We start from the raw sequence: 18,413 nt of genomic DNA on the forward strand, positions 1-18,413 counted from the left end.
AGTGTATATAGCCTGCAGGACCCTGTCCCAGTGTATATAGCCTACAGGACCCTGCCCCAGTGTATATAGCCTGCCAGACCCTGCCCCAGTGTATATAGCCTGCCGCCGCTGCCGGACAGATCGCACAGAAGATATACAGGGGTTGCCGGAAAGGTGAGTTTAGATATATATTTTTTTGACTCGAGTATAAGCCGAGTTTGGGTTTTTCAGCACATTTTTTGTGCTGAAAAACTAGGCTTATACTCGAGTATATAAGGTATATTTTATAATTGTAGCTGCAGACACTTTTTTTTCTCCCTGTAACAATTAGATTTTCAAAATTTTGTGCTGTCATGGGACCAAGGATTATCAATATTACTTCATTACAGACACCTTACAGCTGATCATTGCAGTCTGGGACTAAAGTACAGCATCCATGGAGCTTCACCAGAGGTCACAGTGGACAGAGATGTCCATCTGTAACTAGGGGTAACCTGCAAATCGACTGTTCTTAAGTCGGTAACCATCTGTACGTACTTTAGTTCTAAGTGCATCCATTTTACGGCTTATCTTTTTTTGATGTTTTATTAATGCAGTATTTTGTTAAGCGGTTACATAAGTAATATGGATTTTAATGCAGCTTTCCCATTCCCCCACTTACCCACTCCCTACTTGTTGTTTGCATAGTTCTATAAATGGGTAGCGAGCAGAGGTTTTATCCTAAGATCATATTCCTGTGTTGTATCCTGTGCTGCCCCTTTTTTGGAATGGATTCAGCACAGTGATAAGAACCACTTAATAAGATGAAAAGACAACTAATAATACCCCCCCTTTAACATTTTTCTTGATTATAGATCATTCTGATTAGGTACATTTCCAGGCAATGAATTGTTGAATAATGATTTGAACAAAAGTAGGATAGTGATTGTTGTTACACTTCCTGTAATATTTATATTCAGCATTCAGGGTCTTTGTTCTATTCACAAAGGTGTGAATGAAGATCTATAATAAATTGTAACTGTTCTGTTCATCATTTTACATTATGTTATTGAACACATTACACTGTGAGTAAAATCTAAAATTATTTGGGATTAGATAAAAACATCCCAACATCAGGTTTATATTCTTGTTTCACATCTACATGATTCAGTAAAACAGATGAAAAACCCTTTCTACTGTATTTCATATAGTATTTTATGTGAACATCAAAAATACTAAGTTGCGTATATAAAAGCACAATGTACAAAGGCGACACAGCAGTAAACTCGATCCCCCAAGATCTGTAATTTTTTCTGCAGACGACATATATATTGTATAAAATTTGCAATAGAAGTTATGGCTGTATACTGAATGAATATTCAATCATACTTTAATTACAGCCACAAAAAAAAGTAGATTATAAAAATTTAAATGACTTTAAAATGCTTATGTTTATTATTTCAGCAAAGAAATTACAAAGTAAATACCGGTAGTACTGTACATTATGCTTGTATATCTGCTATCATTGGGGAAGTATATCATTGTGTATACCAGAGCAGAGTTAGACAACACTAATCTTTTGCCATATCACCATGATGATAATTCTGGCACAGTGTATGCCTGTCCTACTTTAGATCTTCTTTTAGTTGGTCTAGTATGTGTGCTATGGAATATATTTATTTGATGCATGCCCACAACACCTTATTTTGAAACGTGACTTATTTTCCCAGAGGCCACATCCCATTATTTGGAAATGTGTCAAAAAAGGTCTAAAATCCTTGATGAATGTGGTGATTGTGTTTTTTTGACATGAGTGATGCTAGGAGTCTGGCCAAAGTGAATTAAAAATTTCTCCCCATTGTGTCTTCCAATATTTATTTCTAGTTCGTATTTAGAAACCATCTTGCCATGTTCCATTTATTTATGTTGTAAATTGTATATATACTCACAGTGGGGACGTGGCGATTGCCACCTTTGGTTTCACAAATACAGTGCATGATTTTCTAGAATGCCCTTCTCCAGCATAGCCCAAAAAACCTTCGTATCTATAAATAGCTATTAGATTATAACTCCTCCTTAGTTCAAGAAATGAGAAGGCTAATCTGAAATTCTGAATCATTTATGGAAAGAAACTGTAAATTATTCTTTACACCTTTTCAGCAAAGTTTGTATTTAGTTTATTTATTACAGATGCAGTAGCTATGTGTTCTCCTAACTAAAACAACATAGTTGTATGGTGTTACCAGAATCTTCAATGGGCTGCACAGGTATTCATACCCAGGGCCGATTCTAGCATATTTGCTGCCTGAGGCGAATATTAAAATGCTGCCCCCCCCCCCCCCACTCCTGACCACTCCCTGTTAAGTAAATCCTTAAACTTTACTAACAATTAACAACCCTACAGACAGCGCACTGACACTGTGTGACTGACTACAGGATCTGAGAGGCATTAGTGACATCTAGTACCTTATAGATGACAATCTGTTCCATCAGGAGGACTTTATTCCGGGTTCTCCAATGCATGACGTATCACTGCTGAGTTCACAGCCGGATATCTTCAGCTCCGTGCAGCATCTCCACCCGGCGTCCCTAAAAATACCACAGTCACTTACCGTATAAAGTCTCCTGGATAACAACACTGTGCTCCTAAATAATATATACCTCTCACAACACAATTGATCACACTCTCCCCACACACAAAACATCCCTTCATTATATATATATATATATATATATATATATATAGTCTACTGGAATTATAGCATGCTAAGCACCAATCAATATACAACACCCCCAATTTATTAATACAGACCCCCCCAACATTTGGTTTACATGATGCAAAGTAATATATTGTATCCTATAACTAATATATCCCACCCTGTTATTATGTTACATGAGTTTACAGTGCAAACCTGATCAAATATATAGCACCCCCTAATGAAGATATATATATATATATATATATATAAAATTTATTTTTATATAGTCCTGCTCTCATATATTTATTCACCCCCCACTTAAATTATATACAGCTCCCATATACAGATCCCCTACAGCTTAAATAAAATCTTGCCCCACATATACAGTCCCCTCCCAGCTTAGTAATATACTGTATTCCATATACAGCCCCTGCAGCTAAGTAATATACTGTATCCCATATACATCCCCCCAGCTTAGTAATATACTGTATCCCATATACAGCCCCCCAGTTTAGTAATATACTGTATCCCATATACAGCCCCTGCAGCTTAGTAATATACTGTACCCGATATACAGACCCCCCAGCTTAGTAATATACTGTACCCCATATACAGCCCCCCAGCTTAGTAATATACTGTATCCCATATACAGCCCCCCAGCTTAGTAATATACTTGTATTCCGTATACAGCCCCCCAGCTTAGTAATATACTGTATCCCATATACATCCTCCCAGCTTAGTAATATACTGTATCCCATATACAACCCCCCAGCTTAGTAATATACTGTATCCCATATACAGCCCCCAGCTTAGTGATATATAATATATACAGCACCCCCAGTATAAAATGATTCTGGCCCCATATAACATATACTGAATCCCCCCCAGTATAAAATAATTATAGCCCCAAATAATGTATATAGCATCCCCCCCAGTATAAAATAATTATGGCCCCATATAATATATACTGAATGCCCCCCAGTATAAAATAATTATGGCCCCATATAATATATACAGCACCCCCCCCTAGTATAAAGTAATTATAGCCCCAAATAATATATATAGCATTCCATCACTCCCCCCCCAGGATAAAATAATTATGCCCCCATATGATATATATAGCGCCCCCCCCTCGCAGTATTAAACGTTTTCTAGTCCCATATAATACATACAGTACCCCCCCTCCCAGTATAACACGACACCTCCCCACACACTTATTAGCCACATTTAATTAATTAAAGTACATGAAAAATAATAAAATATATACTCACCTGCAGGCAGCTGCTCCCTCGGCGCGCGACTCCGGTCTTCACGCGGCTCTCCTGTGCCTTTCATCATATCAACATTGTTGCCTAAAAATTAGATTGTTATTGTTTATGGTACTTGCAAACCTTTTATAGTCACCAGTGAATGCTTCTTTGACCAACAATTTACAACTATGTCAATGATCTCTGTCCCTATGTAGCAGCAAAAAAAAATCAGTTTGAGAACACAACAGCTACCAGCTGAATATAGCTAGTTTGTTCCATAGCAGAATTGCAGCATAGTTATAGCTAGGTAAATCCAGTAGCCATTGTACCTTTTGCGCAGATAGGCTAAGGGTTCTTGTTTGTATAGTAAAAGAAACATTGCATGATGTTAGTGTTTCAGATAAATGTGCAGACACATGAGTATCAGGAACAGATTCTGAAACAGGGCTCAGAGTACAGGTTCGGGATTCCAGTTCAGGCAGGATACACGGTTTGGGGTTCTGGATCAAGTTGGGGTTCAGGATTTCTGAATCAGGCAGGAATGCAAAGTTTCTGGACCAAGTTGTGGTTTAGACAGGATACAAGGTTTAGGTACAGGTTCAGGATTCAGGATAAGGCAGCAAACAGGAGTCCAGGTCAGAGTTTTGAATAAGGTTGAGACTTCATGGTTCTGGATCAGGTACGAAACAGGGTTTCTCATCAAACAGGAGTTCTAGTTAAGACTGGGATACAGGGTACTGGCTATAGCAGGACAACAATAATCAATCAAATCCCAACTCCTGTGTGTGGAATATGTGTGCTGTCCCTATGTACCAGGTTATGTCTCTTTAAACCAATTTGTGTGGAATGGATAACTATTACCTGTATGACTTTAAGGACTGTTATGAACCTGTATAACACTGCATATATGCAGGTATGTTTATCCATGTTATATTTTAATAAATGAAGCTAAATCAGCTAAGGCTGGATATCATCTCAGATACAGGTACGAGTTGAGATCGGGTTCAGGGTACTGACTGGCCGGATAACGACTTAAATACAAGTTCCAGTTCAGACTGATGTTCAGGGTATCGGATCAGGTTGGATACATGTTCCAGTACACTGAGTCAAGTCACAGAGTCACAAGTCTGAGGATTCTGACAGCATTATATATGACTCTTATGCAAACATACTGTACTTTGCAAATTCAAAGTAGATACGGCCAGGTTCGGACTGGGCCACCGGGAACCCCCCTCATTATCATATGCCACTGATGCAGTGCTATAGGCATGTATAAATGTCAGCCAGCCTGCTCTCCGTGGTCTGGGACTGAGGGAGCCTGAAAGCAGGCAGAGACAGTGATCCCAGCAGGACTGTCACTGATTACAGCCTCTGCCTCCGGAGTGCTGGAGGTCAGAGAGCAGGCAGCACACTTAGCTGCAGTCTCTCATCTTCCCACAAGGCTGGGGCAGTGAGAGAAGCTGTGAGAATGTTACACCTCACTGCCCCCGTGCAGACACTCCGGGGTCTGCTCCAACCAGCAAGTGATTAAAGTGTTAATGCACTGCCTGCACTGCACCGGGAGCAGCCGGGCTAAAGTATTCCCAGCCCTGGAGCTGCTGAGCAGAGGCTTCGGCCCACCCCCTGGTCCTGACAGGCAGCTGCAGCCACCAATCAGAAGGGGCCTGATGTTTCAGCACAGCCTGCCCTCAGCAGGCCCCACCTAACCCTGCTGTGCGCGGCGGAGGGACCTCCATGAGGAAGGGAAAGCTGCAAACCTGTACAGAGGCCACCTGCACCCAGCACTAGGTATGTACAGGAATAAAAGTGCATTACAATTCATATTAGTAATTACACATCTTAGAACTACAACTCCCAGCAGCTGACAGAACTGCTGAGAGTTGTAGTTCTTCAGCCCAGTTTAAATTTCTATAGCTTTACTTTAACCCCTTCTTACCTATGTGCCTCCCTCCTCTGCAGATTGTCTAAGGCTACATTCACACGAACGTGTGCGGGCATACAGTGCACTGGAGAGGAGGAAGGGGTGAACACTGCTCGCCCCTCTCCATAGAGAAACATGGGGCACGGGAGAGGAGGAAGGGGTGAGCGCTGCTCGCCCCTCTCCATAGAGAAACATGGTGCACGGCACCTTAATATGGGGAGAGATAGGACATGTCCTATCTTTTCCCTGGGTACCATGTTGTACTCTGCACATGTGCTGCACCGTACTCCTTTGTGCGCCGATTGCCGGCCTATGGGGGACGTATATACAGCAGCAAGCTTGCGGCCATACAGAAGTCCCCCAACGGTTGTGTAAATGTAGCCTTAAAGGCATGTTTTTCATCATTTCAACAAATACTTGAATAAAAAGCAAATGAAATGATGTACATTACACAAAATGTTATAAATACACACATTACTTTGTCCCACAAAAATTATCTTAACTCTGTATAAAAAAACAGATGTTAGAAAATGGTAATATAAAATACTTTTTTATTGTTTAGAAGTAAAAATGTTTATATCACCCTGATCGTACTGACCAACAAAAGAAAGGGGAGCTGTCTTATGAAGAATTAAAAATTGTGCTACTGTGTTTAATTTTTACGATGATGTTAAATGACACCTGTGTAGCATTCATCGTTTTTATATTGCCACTTCTATGGGAATGCAAGTGTCAATGTAAAGGATTCCCACATGTCTACGGCTGGGCAGGCACACGTTAGCACGCTAGAGAGAAGAAAGGAGGAGCTCACCTCTCCCTTCTCCATAGAGAATAGCGCCGCACGGCCATTCTTACAAAGTTAGAGCATGTTCTATCTTTTTTGACGCCATGGCTCAATACTCAGGCACCATAGATGACTACACGGGACGTATATGTTTGTGTGAATGTAGCCTTAATAATAGATCCAGGCACTGAGACGAAGTTGTAATCTTCTTTTATTTGTTATTTGTGGCCTTGTTCCTTCTAAATCAATGTTTAAAATTATGCTAATGATCCAGAAGTGCTCCTGGGGTGTTACCCAAGCCCTTCTGTGCTGCAGCTTCACAGGCAGTTACACTGTCCCATCCTCCCTCTCTGCTCTAGCACTTTCTTCTCCCTCTGCCTGATGTAATCTTACTGCATCTCACTTTCAGCATCTCACAGTAGGAGGGAAAGTGCTCCTTCACAATGCAACAGCCTTTGAATCTGCAGCACAGAGAGGCTCTGGTGACAACCAGGATTCCTGAGGGTGATTAGCAATTTCAAAGTGGATGTAAGAAAGAAGGAGGCCATGGATAAGAAATTTAAGAAGATTACCACAGTCACAGTGCCTGGATCTACGAGAAATGTTCCTGATGGATGTATCATGATGGATTTTATAATCTTCCCAGGGTCAACATCTGCAAAGAGTTTGTATGTTCTCTCTATTTTTGTGTGGGTTTCCTCCGAGTCCTCCGGGCTTCCTTCCACACTCCAAAACATACTGGTAGGTTGATTAGATTGTTAGCCCCATGGGGACAGGGACCGATTTGTTAAACTCTGTACAGCGCTGCGTAATCTGCGTGTACCATATACATAAAGAATTATTATGAGGGGATGACACAAGAGCTTACAGTCTATGAGGATGAGGGGGTGACACAAAAGCTTACAGTCTATGAGGATGAGGGGGTGACACAAAAGCTTACAGTCTATGAGGATAAGGGGGGTGACACAAGAGCTTACAGTCTATGAGGATATGGGGATAGCACAAGAGCTTACAGTCTATGAGGATGAGGGGGTGACACAAAAGCTTACAGTCTATGAGGATGAGGGGGTGATACAAAAGCTTACAGTCTATGAGGATAAGGGGGGTGACACAAGAGCTTACAGTCTATGAGGATATGGGGATAGCACAAGAGCTTACAGTCTATGAGGATGAGGGGGTGACACAAGAGCTTACAGTCTATGAGGATGAGGGGGTGACACAAGAGCTTACAGTCTATGAAGATGAGGGGATAGCGCAAGAGCTTACAGTCAAAAATAGCACGGTTTTTACAAGTATTGCAGCTCAGACATAGAAATGAATGGAGCTTGATTGCAATACCAAGTACAACCAATGGTCAGGCTTGTCACTGTTATAAGGAGAAAGGAGACATGTTTTTCAGCCCATGGACAACCCCTTAATCCACCAAATACCATGTTTGGTGCTAAATAATAGGAAAGCTCACTTTGCAATAATGTGGAGGCCAAGACAGTTGTATTTGTAAGATATCCTATACTTAACATGTCCATGTAGCAGAAAGTGGGCCCCCAGAATCAATTTCACTGGTGGGCCCTTGCCCCCCAGTTCGACCCTGGATACGGCATGTACACAGAATTTGACTCTTATGCCTTCCTTCAAAGGTCTGCATGATATCTGATAACTGGATATTTTTTAAGGAGTTGTGAGATTTAGAAAACTAATTTCCAAATGTTCTTTATTCCGGGTCAATAAAATCCTCGTCAGTCAATTAGAAGCTTACATTGCCGCTAGATAGAGAGAGTAACTCTGACTGAGGACACCTTAGCATGTATATTCATCACATAGACAGCCCAATTTTTAGGAAAAGGAACGTGTAATACTTAGTTTGCATTGAATCATTGCTGCTGGGAATCAAACATTTGTTGCTAGACTCTTATATAAGCAGCAGATCACTGGTGGTCTCATTGGTCACCGTGTATATACCGGAGCCTCTTAGAAAGAATAAATGTGAGGACTTGATGTTTCTATAATCCCATTTCTTTAACATTTTTGTGATAATGTCAATGATCATTTTGCATCTGTAGATAAGGAATGATTCCATTCCATAAGTGATCTTCGCTAGGGCCCAGAAGCACTGCATTCCTCTGTGACCAATATTTTTACCAAACTGATCAAGCACCTTTATATCCAATTTAGTTTTCTCATTGAACCCAAAACTGGCATTTCTAAACCAAATGTTAGACACAGAATAAGAAATAAAACAATAAAGTGCTTTTGTTTTAGATATAGCATAGTAATTGTATAGTGATGGTGTCTTGGGGTTATAAGCTTGCCTCATTACATGTCAAAAAGAATGTAAAGAGAAAGGTTCTACCCATTAGAAATCATAGCACAGAGTCATATTACTTTGTTTTTCATCTCAGCTATTCTTTAAAGAACCAAATTTTATGTAAATGTGTATTTTTGTGGAATAAAGCTAGCATTTTGCCTAGTGAATAGAACTGCTCACTATAATTATTCTCCACATTGACAGCATTATTTATGAGTTCTTCATGAATAATTGATAATAATTTAAATAACAATACTTTTTCAGCATTTTATTATAGTATTTAAGTTAAAACTAGAGTATTTAAAAGTATAGAGAAAAGAACAAGGATATTTAGCAGTGCGCAGCGGTAATATATCTGCAATATTAATTGTCTGTTGAGAAAATAACTTCAACAAGGTTTATATCATGCAGCAGTTTAGGTCTATATAAATAACACGTACAGAGGAGACATCAGAAGAGCCATGCTGCAGTTTTATATTCCGACAAGTATTATTTTTATGCAACAGGAAAAGAAAAAAAATCTTCAATAATAAATGTTTGCTTTTTGAGTGTCCCGCACACTCTACCTGCATATAAAATTGACATCCATTTTGCTAATACAGTGTAGCATCATATCTTTTGCAAACACATGTGAGTCATTTCTTTGCAATATCTCCTTGACTTCAAAATGGCATAAATCTTTTGTGTAGCCAAGGAAAAAAAAACATTTTATTATAATATAGTGTAGGGATGAATCTTTCTTTAAAAAAAAAAACAGCAATGTTATCTTGTATTTATATAAGTGTCTGGACATTACTGTTTTCACTCCTATTACAAGTCTAATCTTCTAAACTGGTAGTCTGTTTTCTTTTGTTTAGGTGAGGTTATATGCAAGACCGGATGCAGTCAGAAGAGGATCTGGGGACTATGCTCTTAATATTACAAAAAGGCTTTTGGAGTTCTATGAGGATTATTTCAAAGTTTCATATTCTTTGCCAAAATTAGGTAAGAATAAATTAACATTTTGAATCATTTTTTTCATGTTATATACCATATACTGCAATGTAAAAGATGCAAGTCAGTCTTAAGGTCCCCCCCCCCACACACACACACTGGCTCCCAGCCTCTTAGTGAATATGGGCAAAAACTCAGCAATTTCCAACCTGTAGACCAGGTCTTAACTGAGTTTTTCTCTATAGTGATATAGTAAATGTGGCGGGCTTCATATTCACGCCCCTGACCACCATCCATCCTCCCTGTTCCCAGCACACCTGCCCCCCAAGACACAAAAATGGTGTGCGGGCAGGGGCGGACTGGGAATTTAAAATGGCCCTGGAAAAAACTATAAAAGTGGCCCTATTTTATGGCGGAGTCATAACAAGTTGGTGTGGTCAGATAATGTGGGTGGGGTTATAACAGACAAATTGTTGGTAGGTGGCCTTAATGCAAAACAAGAACATCTTTTGCTTGTAAGTGAATGTAATGTGCAAGAAATGTGACCTGTCGATCAGTAAATGATGCAAACACACGACCCGATAAGCCTTAAATACCTTTCCCCTGTGCCATACATGTACAATTTAGAGAAACAATATATTGATACTGCCTCCTATGTACAAGAATAATGCTGCAATAACACATTTAGAGTAACACATTATATCCTGCCTTCTATATACAAAATAAAACTACTAGAATACCTTCTCCCATATACAAGCCAATTACTATAATACTGCCCCCTATATACAAGAATATAACTACTATAATACTGCCCCCTATGTACAAGAATATAACTACTATAATACTTCCCCCTATGTACAGGAATATAACTACTATAATACTGCCCCCTATGTACAGGAATATAACTACTATAATACTGCCCCCTATGTACAAGAATATAACTACTATAATACTATATATACATATATACACAGAAGCGAACATGAAAAAAATCAGTATTTATCAAATACAGCTACAGAAAACACATGAGATCCTCACCTATTACATCCAGTGACATCAGGTGACGTGTCCTCGGATTGTACTCGTTCCTCATCTTCTCCATTAGTTCCACCATCACCTTGTCTCTTCCTCCAGGTACACAGCTTTCCTGCAGAGTTTACCACACAGACGTCTTATGTTCTGCACTTTCCCATTGTCCCTTAACTGTCCCTTCTTCTGCTACCACCAATTGTGTGCCCCAAATACTGTAATAGAGCCCCCTGAAATATTAGTACCACACAAATAGTGCCCCATAATGTAACATACTGTAATGGTAAGGGTAATTTATTTCTTCTTTCTCTCCTACCCCAGACATAGAATGAATGGTCCCAGCCTACCCCAGACATAGAATGAATGGTCCCAGCCTACCCCAGACATAGAATGAATGTCCCCAGCCTACCCCAGACATAGAATTGATGCCCCCAACCTAGCCCAGACATAGAATTTATGCCCCCAGCCTACCCCAGACATAGAATTAATGGCCCCAACCTACCCCAGACATAGAATGAATGGCCCCAGCCTACCCCAGACATAGAATGAATGGCCCCAGCCTACCCCAGACATAGAATGAATGGCCCCAGCCTACCCCAGACATAGAATAAATGCCCCCTGCCCGCCCCAGACTTATAATTAATGCGCCCCCTGCCCGAGACATAGAATTAATGCCCTTTGCCTGCCCCAGATATACAATAATGCCTCCATCATATAATTAATGCTCCCTGCCCGCCCCAGACATATAATTAATGCCCACTGCCAGCCCCAGATATACAATAATGCCCCCCTCCATATAATTAATGCCCCCTGCCAGCCCCAGATATACAATAATGCCCCCCCCCACCCCAGACACATGAATAATGCCCCCTACCAGCCCCAGATATACAATAATGCCCCCCACACCAGACACATAAATAATGCCCCATGCCAGCCCCAGGTATACAATAATGCCCACCCCAGACACATAAATAATGCCCCCTGCCAGCCCCAGATATACAATAATGCCCCCCCCCACCCGAGACACATAAATAATGCCCATTGCCAGCCCCAGATATACAATAATGCCCCCACCGCAGACCAAACTAAGAGTAGGCTCAACAAATAAGGTCTATTTCCAATGGGACCCACACCATAAACCATTTACATAGACTAAAGCAACAGAGTGGTGTGCAAAGAAAAAGGTCCATTCCGTAAATGCCCCCTGCCAGCCCCAGATATACAATAATGCCCCCCCACCGCAGACACATAAATAATGCCCCCTGCCAGCCCCAGATATAGAATAATGCCTCCGCCATATAATTAATGCCCCCTGCCGGCCCCAGATACAGAATAATGCCCCCCCCTGCCCCAGACATGTAATTAATGTCCCCCTTCCTATAATTAAAAAAAAAAAACATAATACTCACCTCTTGGCGCAGGTATCTTCCTGTCTTTCCTGTCCGGTCTTCGGTGGCTTGGTGTAGAGGCGCGGGATAGGGATGTCACTACTCCGCGCCTCTTACACCAAGCCGCGGAGCTGCAGGGAGGGCCGGACAGCTGACGTCTGGTAAGTGTCAGCTCTCCTCCACGCTACACAGGTCGCGCAATGACGTCAATTGCGCGACCTGTGTAGCTGCCTGTATACACAGACGCAGAAGCAGCGGTGCTGCGCTGCGTCTGTGTACTAATCAATAGTACCTGCATCGAACGATCGTACGATGCAGGTACTATACATTAAATCAAAAATTGTAGGGAGGGAGTGCGGGAGGCCCGGATCAGCTCCGGACCGGCCCCAGACCGGCCCAGGACTGACCGGTGGGTGCGGGTCAGAAACTGGTGGAGACAGGGAGATTTATGTGCTTCATCTGCCATAAAGCTGAAAATAACATGTTTAAAAATTCACTGTAGATAAAATTGGGAGCTTTCAAGCTCCCAATTTTAATGTGTATTTTATGTGCAGTGAAAAGAGCAACTAAGGCAGCGGCCTAGAACTATTAAACTGGTTGCACCAGTTTTCTGTCATACTTTGCACTGAAAAGAAGGTCTTTGGAGTTTGGAAATGTTTTTAAGAAGTGTCTGTGCCAGTTTTCTGTCATGGCTGCTCCTTTCCAGCCCCTCCCAATTGGCAACTGCCTAGTCACACAGCAGATGCTAATGAAAGGTACAATATAACATATATTTTTTTCTGTAAAACCAATTTTTAATACAAAAACACTTTGGCAGCGTATGTACTATGCTCTGTGGGGACTGGGGGAGTGCTAAAAATGGGTCTCCTGGTGACAGGTTCCCTTTAAGGAAAGAGTGGTAATCCTAAATAATTGACCTTTTAGGGCACTGTGAAGAACTGCCCTAAGCTACTGTTTGGTTGTAGTAGTGATTAGCATAGTATGATTAGCATTGTGCCCATGAGCTGCACTGGGTCACCTTGCTGTAAGGAAACTCTTCCTCCTCTTCCTTCTCCTTGGACAGCAACCGACCCTGCAAGCCATGTGTGGACTGGCCTGACACTTGTTCCTACTATTCTTCCTCCTGTGCCATCACATGCTCCATCATGAAGAGCTTTTTTTCTAACAGACAGAATATTTGGATGGTAGTGATGACAAATTCCGTTATCAGCACTGACTATATTAGCGACATATTGGAAACAGTGCAGCACTGCACAATTGTACCTCATGGAGGCCCAGGCATTCTGGAGCTGGAACTCAACTATTGCCTACTTCTTCTCACACACTCTTTCCAGAATATACCAAGTCGAATCACATTCAAAGCAGTCAGTGGGAAGGCAAATGTTCCTCTGCAGTGCAGATAGGTGAGCAGCAGCAGGATGTGAACACCTGGCATGGGAAAATTATTTTTTTGAAAATAGATTAGGTTTTGTAGAGAAATCTCAGATAGTTGCTTGCTTCATGGACTAGCTGCAAATGAATATTTTGTATTTTGAAAATTGCTTCAAAAATACCACACACTTAGATCCTCTGGGCCGGCCTTTATGTGCTCAGCCCTGAGCAGGGTGGTTGGTAGCAAACCATCATCAGTCATTATCATAATGGTAGATGGCCTATGATAGTTCACTATCCACATCCTCATCCTGTAATATAAGTTGTTGGGTATCTGGGAACTCTGCAGCAGGGTCAGGGGCAGGTAGATGGCCAGCTAGGAGAGTTATCATAGAGCATTAGTGGCTGCCCCATAACCAGTGGCTGAGATACCCGTGCTGTTTTGAATAGGGGGAGGTGGAGGCTTTGCACAAAAGAGGTTGAGCAGGTTGAAGATAAACCAATAGAACTATGCAATGTAATTGACCAATGTTTCAACTTCACCTGACCTTTCCATTCTGGAAATATACTCCCTACTTCACACAGTTTTGGAAACGTCAATTAATTAAATGTCTTGTTTCCCTCACTGTCATTCTTGCTCCCTACTCTCCCACAAACAGTGCTGGGAAGGTCCACTCACCACCAACCATTCCGTTTTCTAGCGCACTGGAGTAAGCAGCATTTTATTTTTTTATTCTACAATTTTATTTTATCATCCTCCAATATCCGGACAAGCTTCTAAAACCCATATTTCACCCAAACCATTCAACACTACTCTGCAAGGCAAGCTTTCAATAGCAGCTCTATGTAGAGCAGCCTTGGATATTGTTTGCATGCCCAGAACAACGCAACAAGAACCCATTCAGAAAGCTGTGACATATAGTACTGTAATTTATAGGTACGGCATTTATATCTCATTGGAATTAATTTTTAGTGAAATAACAAAAGCAGAATACATAATCTTGCTTAGCCAGTTACCTATCTTGGTTAAAACTTACTAGATTGACAGAAAAACATTTTTTTCACGTCTTAAGTTATTGCACATAGAGAAACATAAATGCAAGGCAGTTACCACTTGGTAGACAGATTACAACAGCCCTGTAAACAGATAGTACATGCATGTACTATCACAGGAAGCCATAAAATTCTTTCAAACCTACTTAAATTTTGTAAATTGTATTAAGTTCATTGTCTGAAATGTAATGTACAAATCAACTTGGATATAAAATTACTTTTGAGTAATATTGTTCAGAAATATTATGTGGTTGAAATAGTATTATATCATATCATTGTATATAAAGTATAAACTACTTTAGAAATGATTATTACAAACGTTGACAATATAGTGACCCAACACAATTATTTGCTAGGATGTCCTCTTGTTGGTAGATTCGCAGCACAGGTGCATGCCTCATAACATTCTCTTTGGACTTTTCTACTAATCCAAACTTTCCATTACACAAACAATATCAATTATTTGCTGAACGTTGACATCCCTGTTAAAATGAAGACTTAAAATATACAACTTAGGCTACATTCACATGAACGTGTGATTTATCCAGTCCCGTATTTCCGTGCCATATGAGACCGAATATATATGTGACATTTTTCATGACGAGTTCACTTCTGTGTCTAAAGGAAATCTACAACAATAGTCCTGGAGGTTAAACGACAATCTATTGAACAATTCCCTATGTGTATCAGACATAAAGGCAGCCATATAGTCCTTCCCTACACAGCACAAAGTAGACTTTTCCAACACCACACTTAAATCGGAAGCCATGAAATGTGATATAGAAGGGATTTTGATGACACATGGCTCATGCTTAAAAAAGGACTCAAAACCCTTATAAGCCAGAGCAGGGGCTCTGGGAACTGCTCCAGTAGCCATTGGGCTCATTAGCATAATTTTAACATTTGATTTTAGAAGGAAGGCCATAGATAACAAATATAATAAGATAACCACAGTCATTGTGCTTGGGTCTGTATGTAAGTGCCCCTGGTTTATCCATGCATTATTTTGATGGTAGATTTCCTTTCCTTCCTTACTACATTGTACCCAGGAAGGTTGGGTCTCCATTTATAATTGTTATAAAGCATCCATAACAGCTTCTTTTTTACATGTGATACTTTTTAAAGTTCACAAACTCTGTTTTTGTAACCTATTGTATGGTTTGAAACATTTAGGCTTCCTAAAATATCATGGACGGGACCTTCATGACCTACAAAATGTCATACAAAACTCTGGAAATGAGTTTATATTTAAATGAAACCTTTGCATTATTCACTGCATTGTAGATATTGGATAAATTTACATGATAAAATTAGGTATGCTACTGGTTTTGAAACAGTATTCAGAATAAGCCCTTTCATTACAGATTACCTTACTCTTCTAGTACATTCTGATTGCAAAGCTAAAAATAATTCTCTTAGGCTGATATACTAATGTACATAAAAATCTGAAAGGACTACACAAAAGAGGAACAAAAATAGGAGGATTAACAGATTTGTTATAACGGCAATCTGAAAGTCACATAATATTGCACATAATTAGTCACCTTTACTTAAATTGTCTTCACAATCTTAAATAATTGAAAAAGAGCAACACTGAATTGTTAGATGCTCATTTTAATGGCACAAAAAAGTTTTCCTTTAGTTTGTTCTGTCCACCTCTATTTCATCCTATTAGCATGGACAAGTGTAGTAAAACAAATTTCTGAACATTTGGTTAGATAATAGATACAAATATATTGTAATCAGGTATTTTACAGCGGTTTTAGACTGATGACCTATGCTTAGTATCAGATGGGGACAGTGGTTCAATATAACTCTTATATTACTAGTGATTAGCTGTGTAAAGGCTGCACCACATTCAGGCCCATAAGGGCAATATATATCAGCCATAGTAAACAAACCTTACCATACCACATAAATAAGCACAATGTTCTTCACTTGTTCGCCCATTTCTCTACTCCAATTTAAGCTGTTTTCTAAACCCCCATGGTAAATGGAAATGTGGCCTAAAGCTTCTTTTTAGAGGAATATATTCAGTCAGTTCTGCATGGAAAACATCATTACAGAATGGAGCTGTAGTCCTGCGGGGATGCAGGAACTTGTATCTCATAGATAACTATGATAACAAAAACCCTCATGTGTTTTTCTTTTTCAGAAAACATTTGATTGAAAACAGTAGAGTACAGGCCTCTATAGTGAAAGTGATTCTATAATCCTGTCCAAGCAGAAATATTTGTAGAAACACAGATACCTTCTGTTAATTTAGTATATGTATGTATAGCAGCAATGACAGCTCCATGCATTGAAGGAGGGGATGGTTACTAGGATGGTTATTGTGGAACATATCATATGAGGATTTGCTCAATAAAGATGAAAATCTTTGTGTAGGGTGCGCAGTCAAAAAGTGTCGAAAAGTTGGAGAGTCGAAAGTTTTTTTTGAAGCACCGGACCAGGCTCTAAACATAGAATATCAACAAAAGAACTTCTGGATATATCTAAAGTAAATGCACAATGTGCAGCAAGAAGACAATCACTCATATTATTTCTGACAAACTGGTGCCTACTTGTTCTGGACAATGTACAAAGATCTAGAAGGTTAAGTGCTGGAGAAATGTTATGAGTGTGCATATCATCTCCGGTAAAACTGGAGAAAATATCAATTCTGATTCTTTCGATTCAAATCAAAATTTTAAAATGTTGCTTGCTCATGGATTTGGGAGTTCCAGATGGCCAACACATCAGCCTGAAAGGAATCAAAAATTGATAAAAATTGTTTTATCAAATACAAAGATCTGAGACTGAAGTTACAAGTTTACTCAAGTATTAGCTGAATCGAGTATAAGCAAAGGTACCTAATTTTAACACAAAAAAACTGGGAAAACCTATTGACTTGAGTATAAGCCTAGGGTAGGAAATGCATTGGTCACCGCCTCCACCCAATATATAGTTTGTCAGGCCCCTACCCCCCAGTAAATAGCCAGCCATCCTGCAGTATATAGTCTGCCTCCTGCCCTCCAGTATATTTCCAACCTGCTACCGCCCAGTAAATAGCCCGCCTGCTGCCACCCAGTATATAGCCATCCTGCTCCCTACCCACCTTTCTGACGCATACCACAGGTCCGCTTCTTGCTTCCTGTTGGCGGCCGGTGCAAGGTCTGCGGCGCACACACTGATGTCAGCCGCTTGCTGACAGCTCCCGGTGCACACACTATGATGTTAGCAAGTGGCTGAAATCAGCAGACCTGCACAAAGACCAACAGGCAGCAAGAAGAGGATCTATGAGGGGCATCAGAAAGGTGAGTATTGGTTTTAATTTTTTTATAGACTTGATTATAAGCCGAGTTTAGGTTTTCCAGCACATTTTTGTGCATAAAAAACACTTATACCTGAATGTATAGGGTAACCCAAATACCAAGCTCCTCTTGGCAATAGTAGGGAGAAGGGAGAGGCAAAGGGAGGAACTGCCTCATTAGTCATTAAAATTTCTTCTTTATGAACTCCTTGCTGAATATCATCTTGCTATAAAAACAGATAGAAGCCCTTGCAGCTTTTCGATTTATGCAATGGCTTACCAGTGACTCTTGTAATTATGCCAGTATTTTGGAAAACTCAGAAAAAATATTTATAAAGATATAAGTAAAAAATATTCAGTAAACCCCCCACCAAAAGATATAAAATATCCCCATGTGCATTTATGCCATTTTCTTGTAGGGCTTGATTTT

At 40.3% G+C, this 18,413-nt stretch overlaps 1 protein-coding gene across 1 annotated transcript in view; it reads left to right on the forward strand.

Moving 5' to 3' along the window:
• The window catches only part of TRHDE (thyrotropin releasing hormone degrading enzyme), a 452,112-nt gene that overhangs the window by 143,539 nt on the left and 290,160 nt on the right, over positions 1–18,413 (forward strand). The window contains exon 3 of the mRNA XM_072146727.1: positions 9,775–9,901. Coding sequence (XP_072002828.1) covers positions 9,775–9,901 — 127 coding nt within the window. The remainder of the gene's footprint in view (positions 1–9,774; positions 9,902–18,413) is intronic.

The sequence above is a fragment of the Engystomops pustulosus genome, chromosome 4 (genome assembly GCF_040894005.1).
Source record: "Engystomops pustulosus chromosome 4, aEngPut4.maternal, whole genome shotgun sequence".
Lineage (NCBI taxonomy): Eukaryota > Metazoa > Chordata > Amphibia > Anura > Leptodactylidae > Engystomops > Engystomops pustulosus.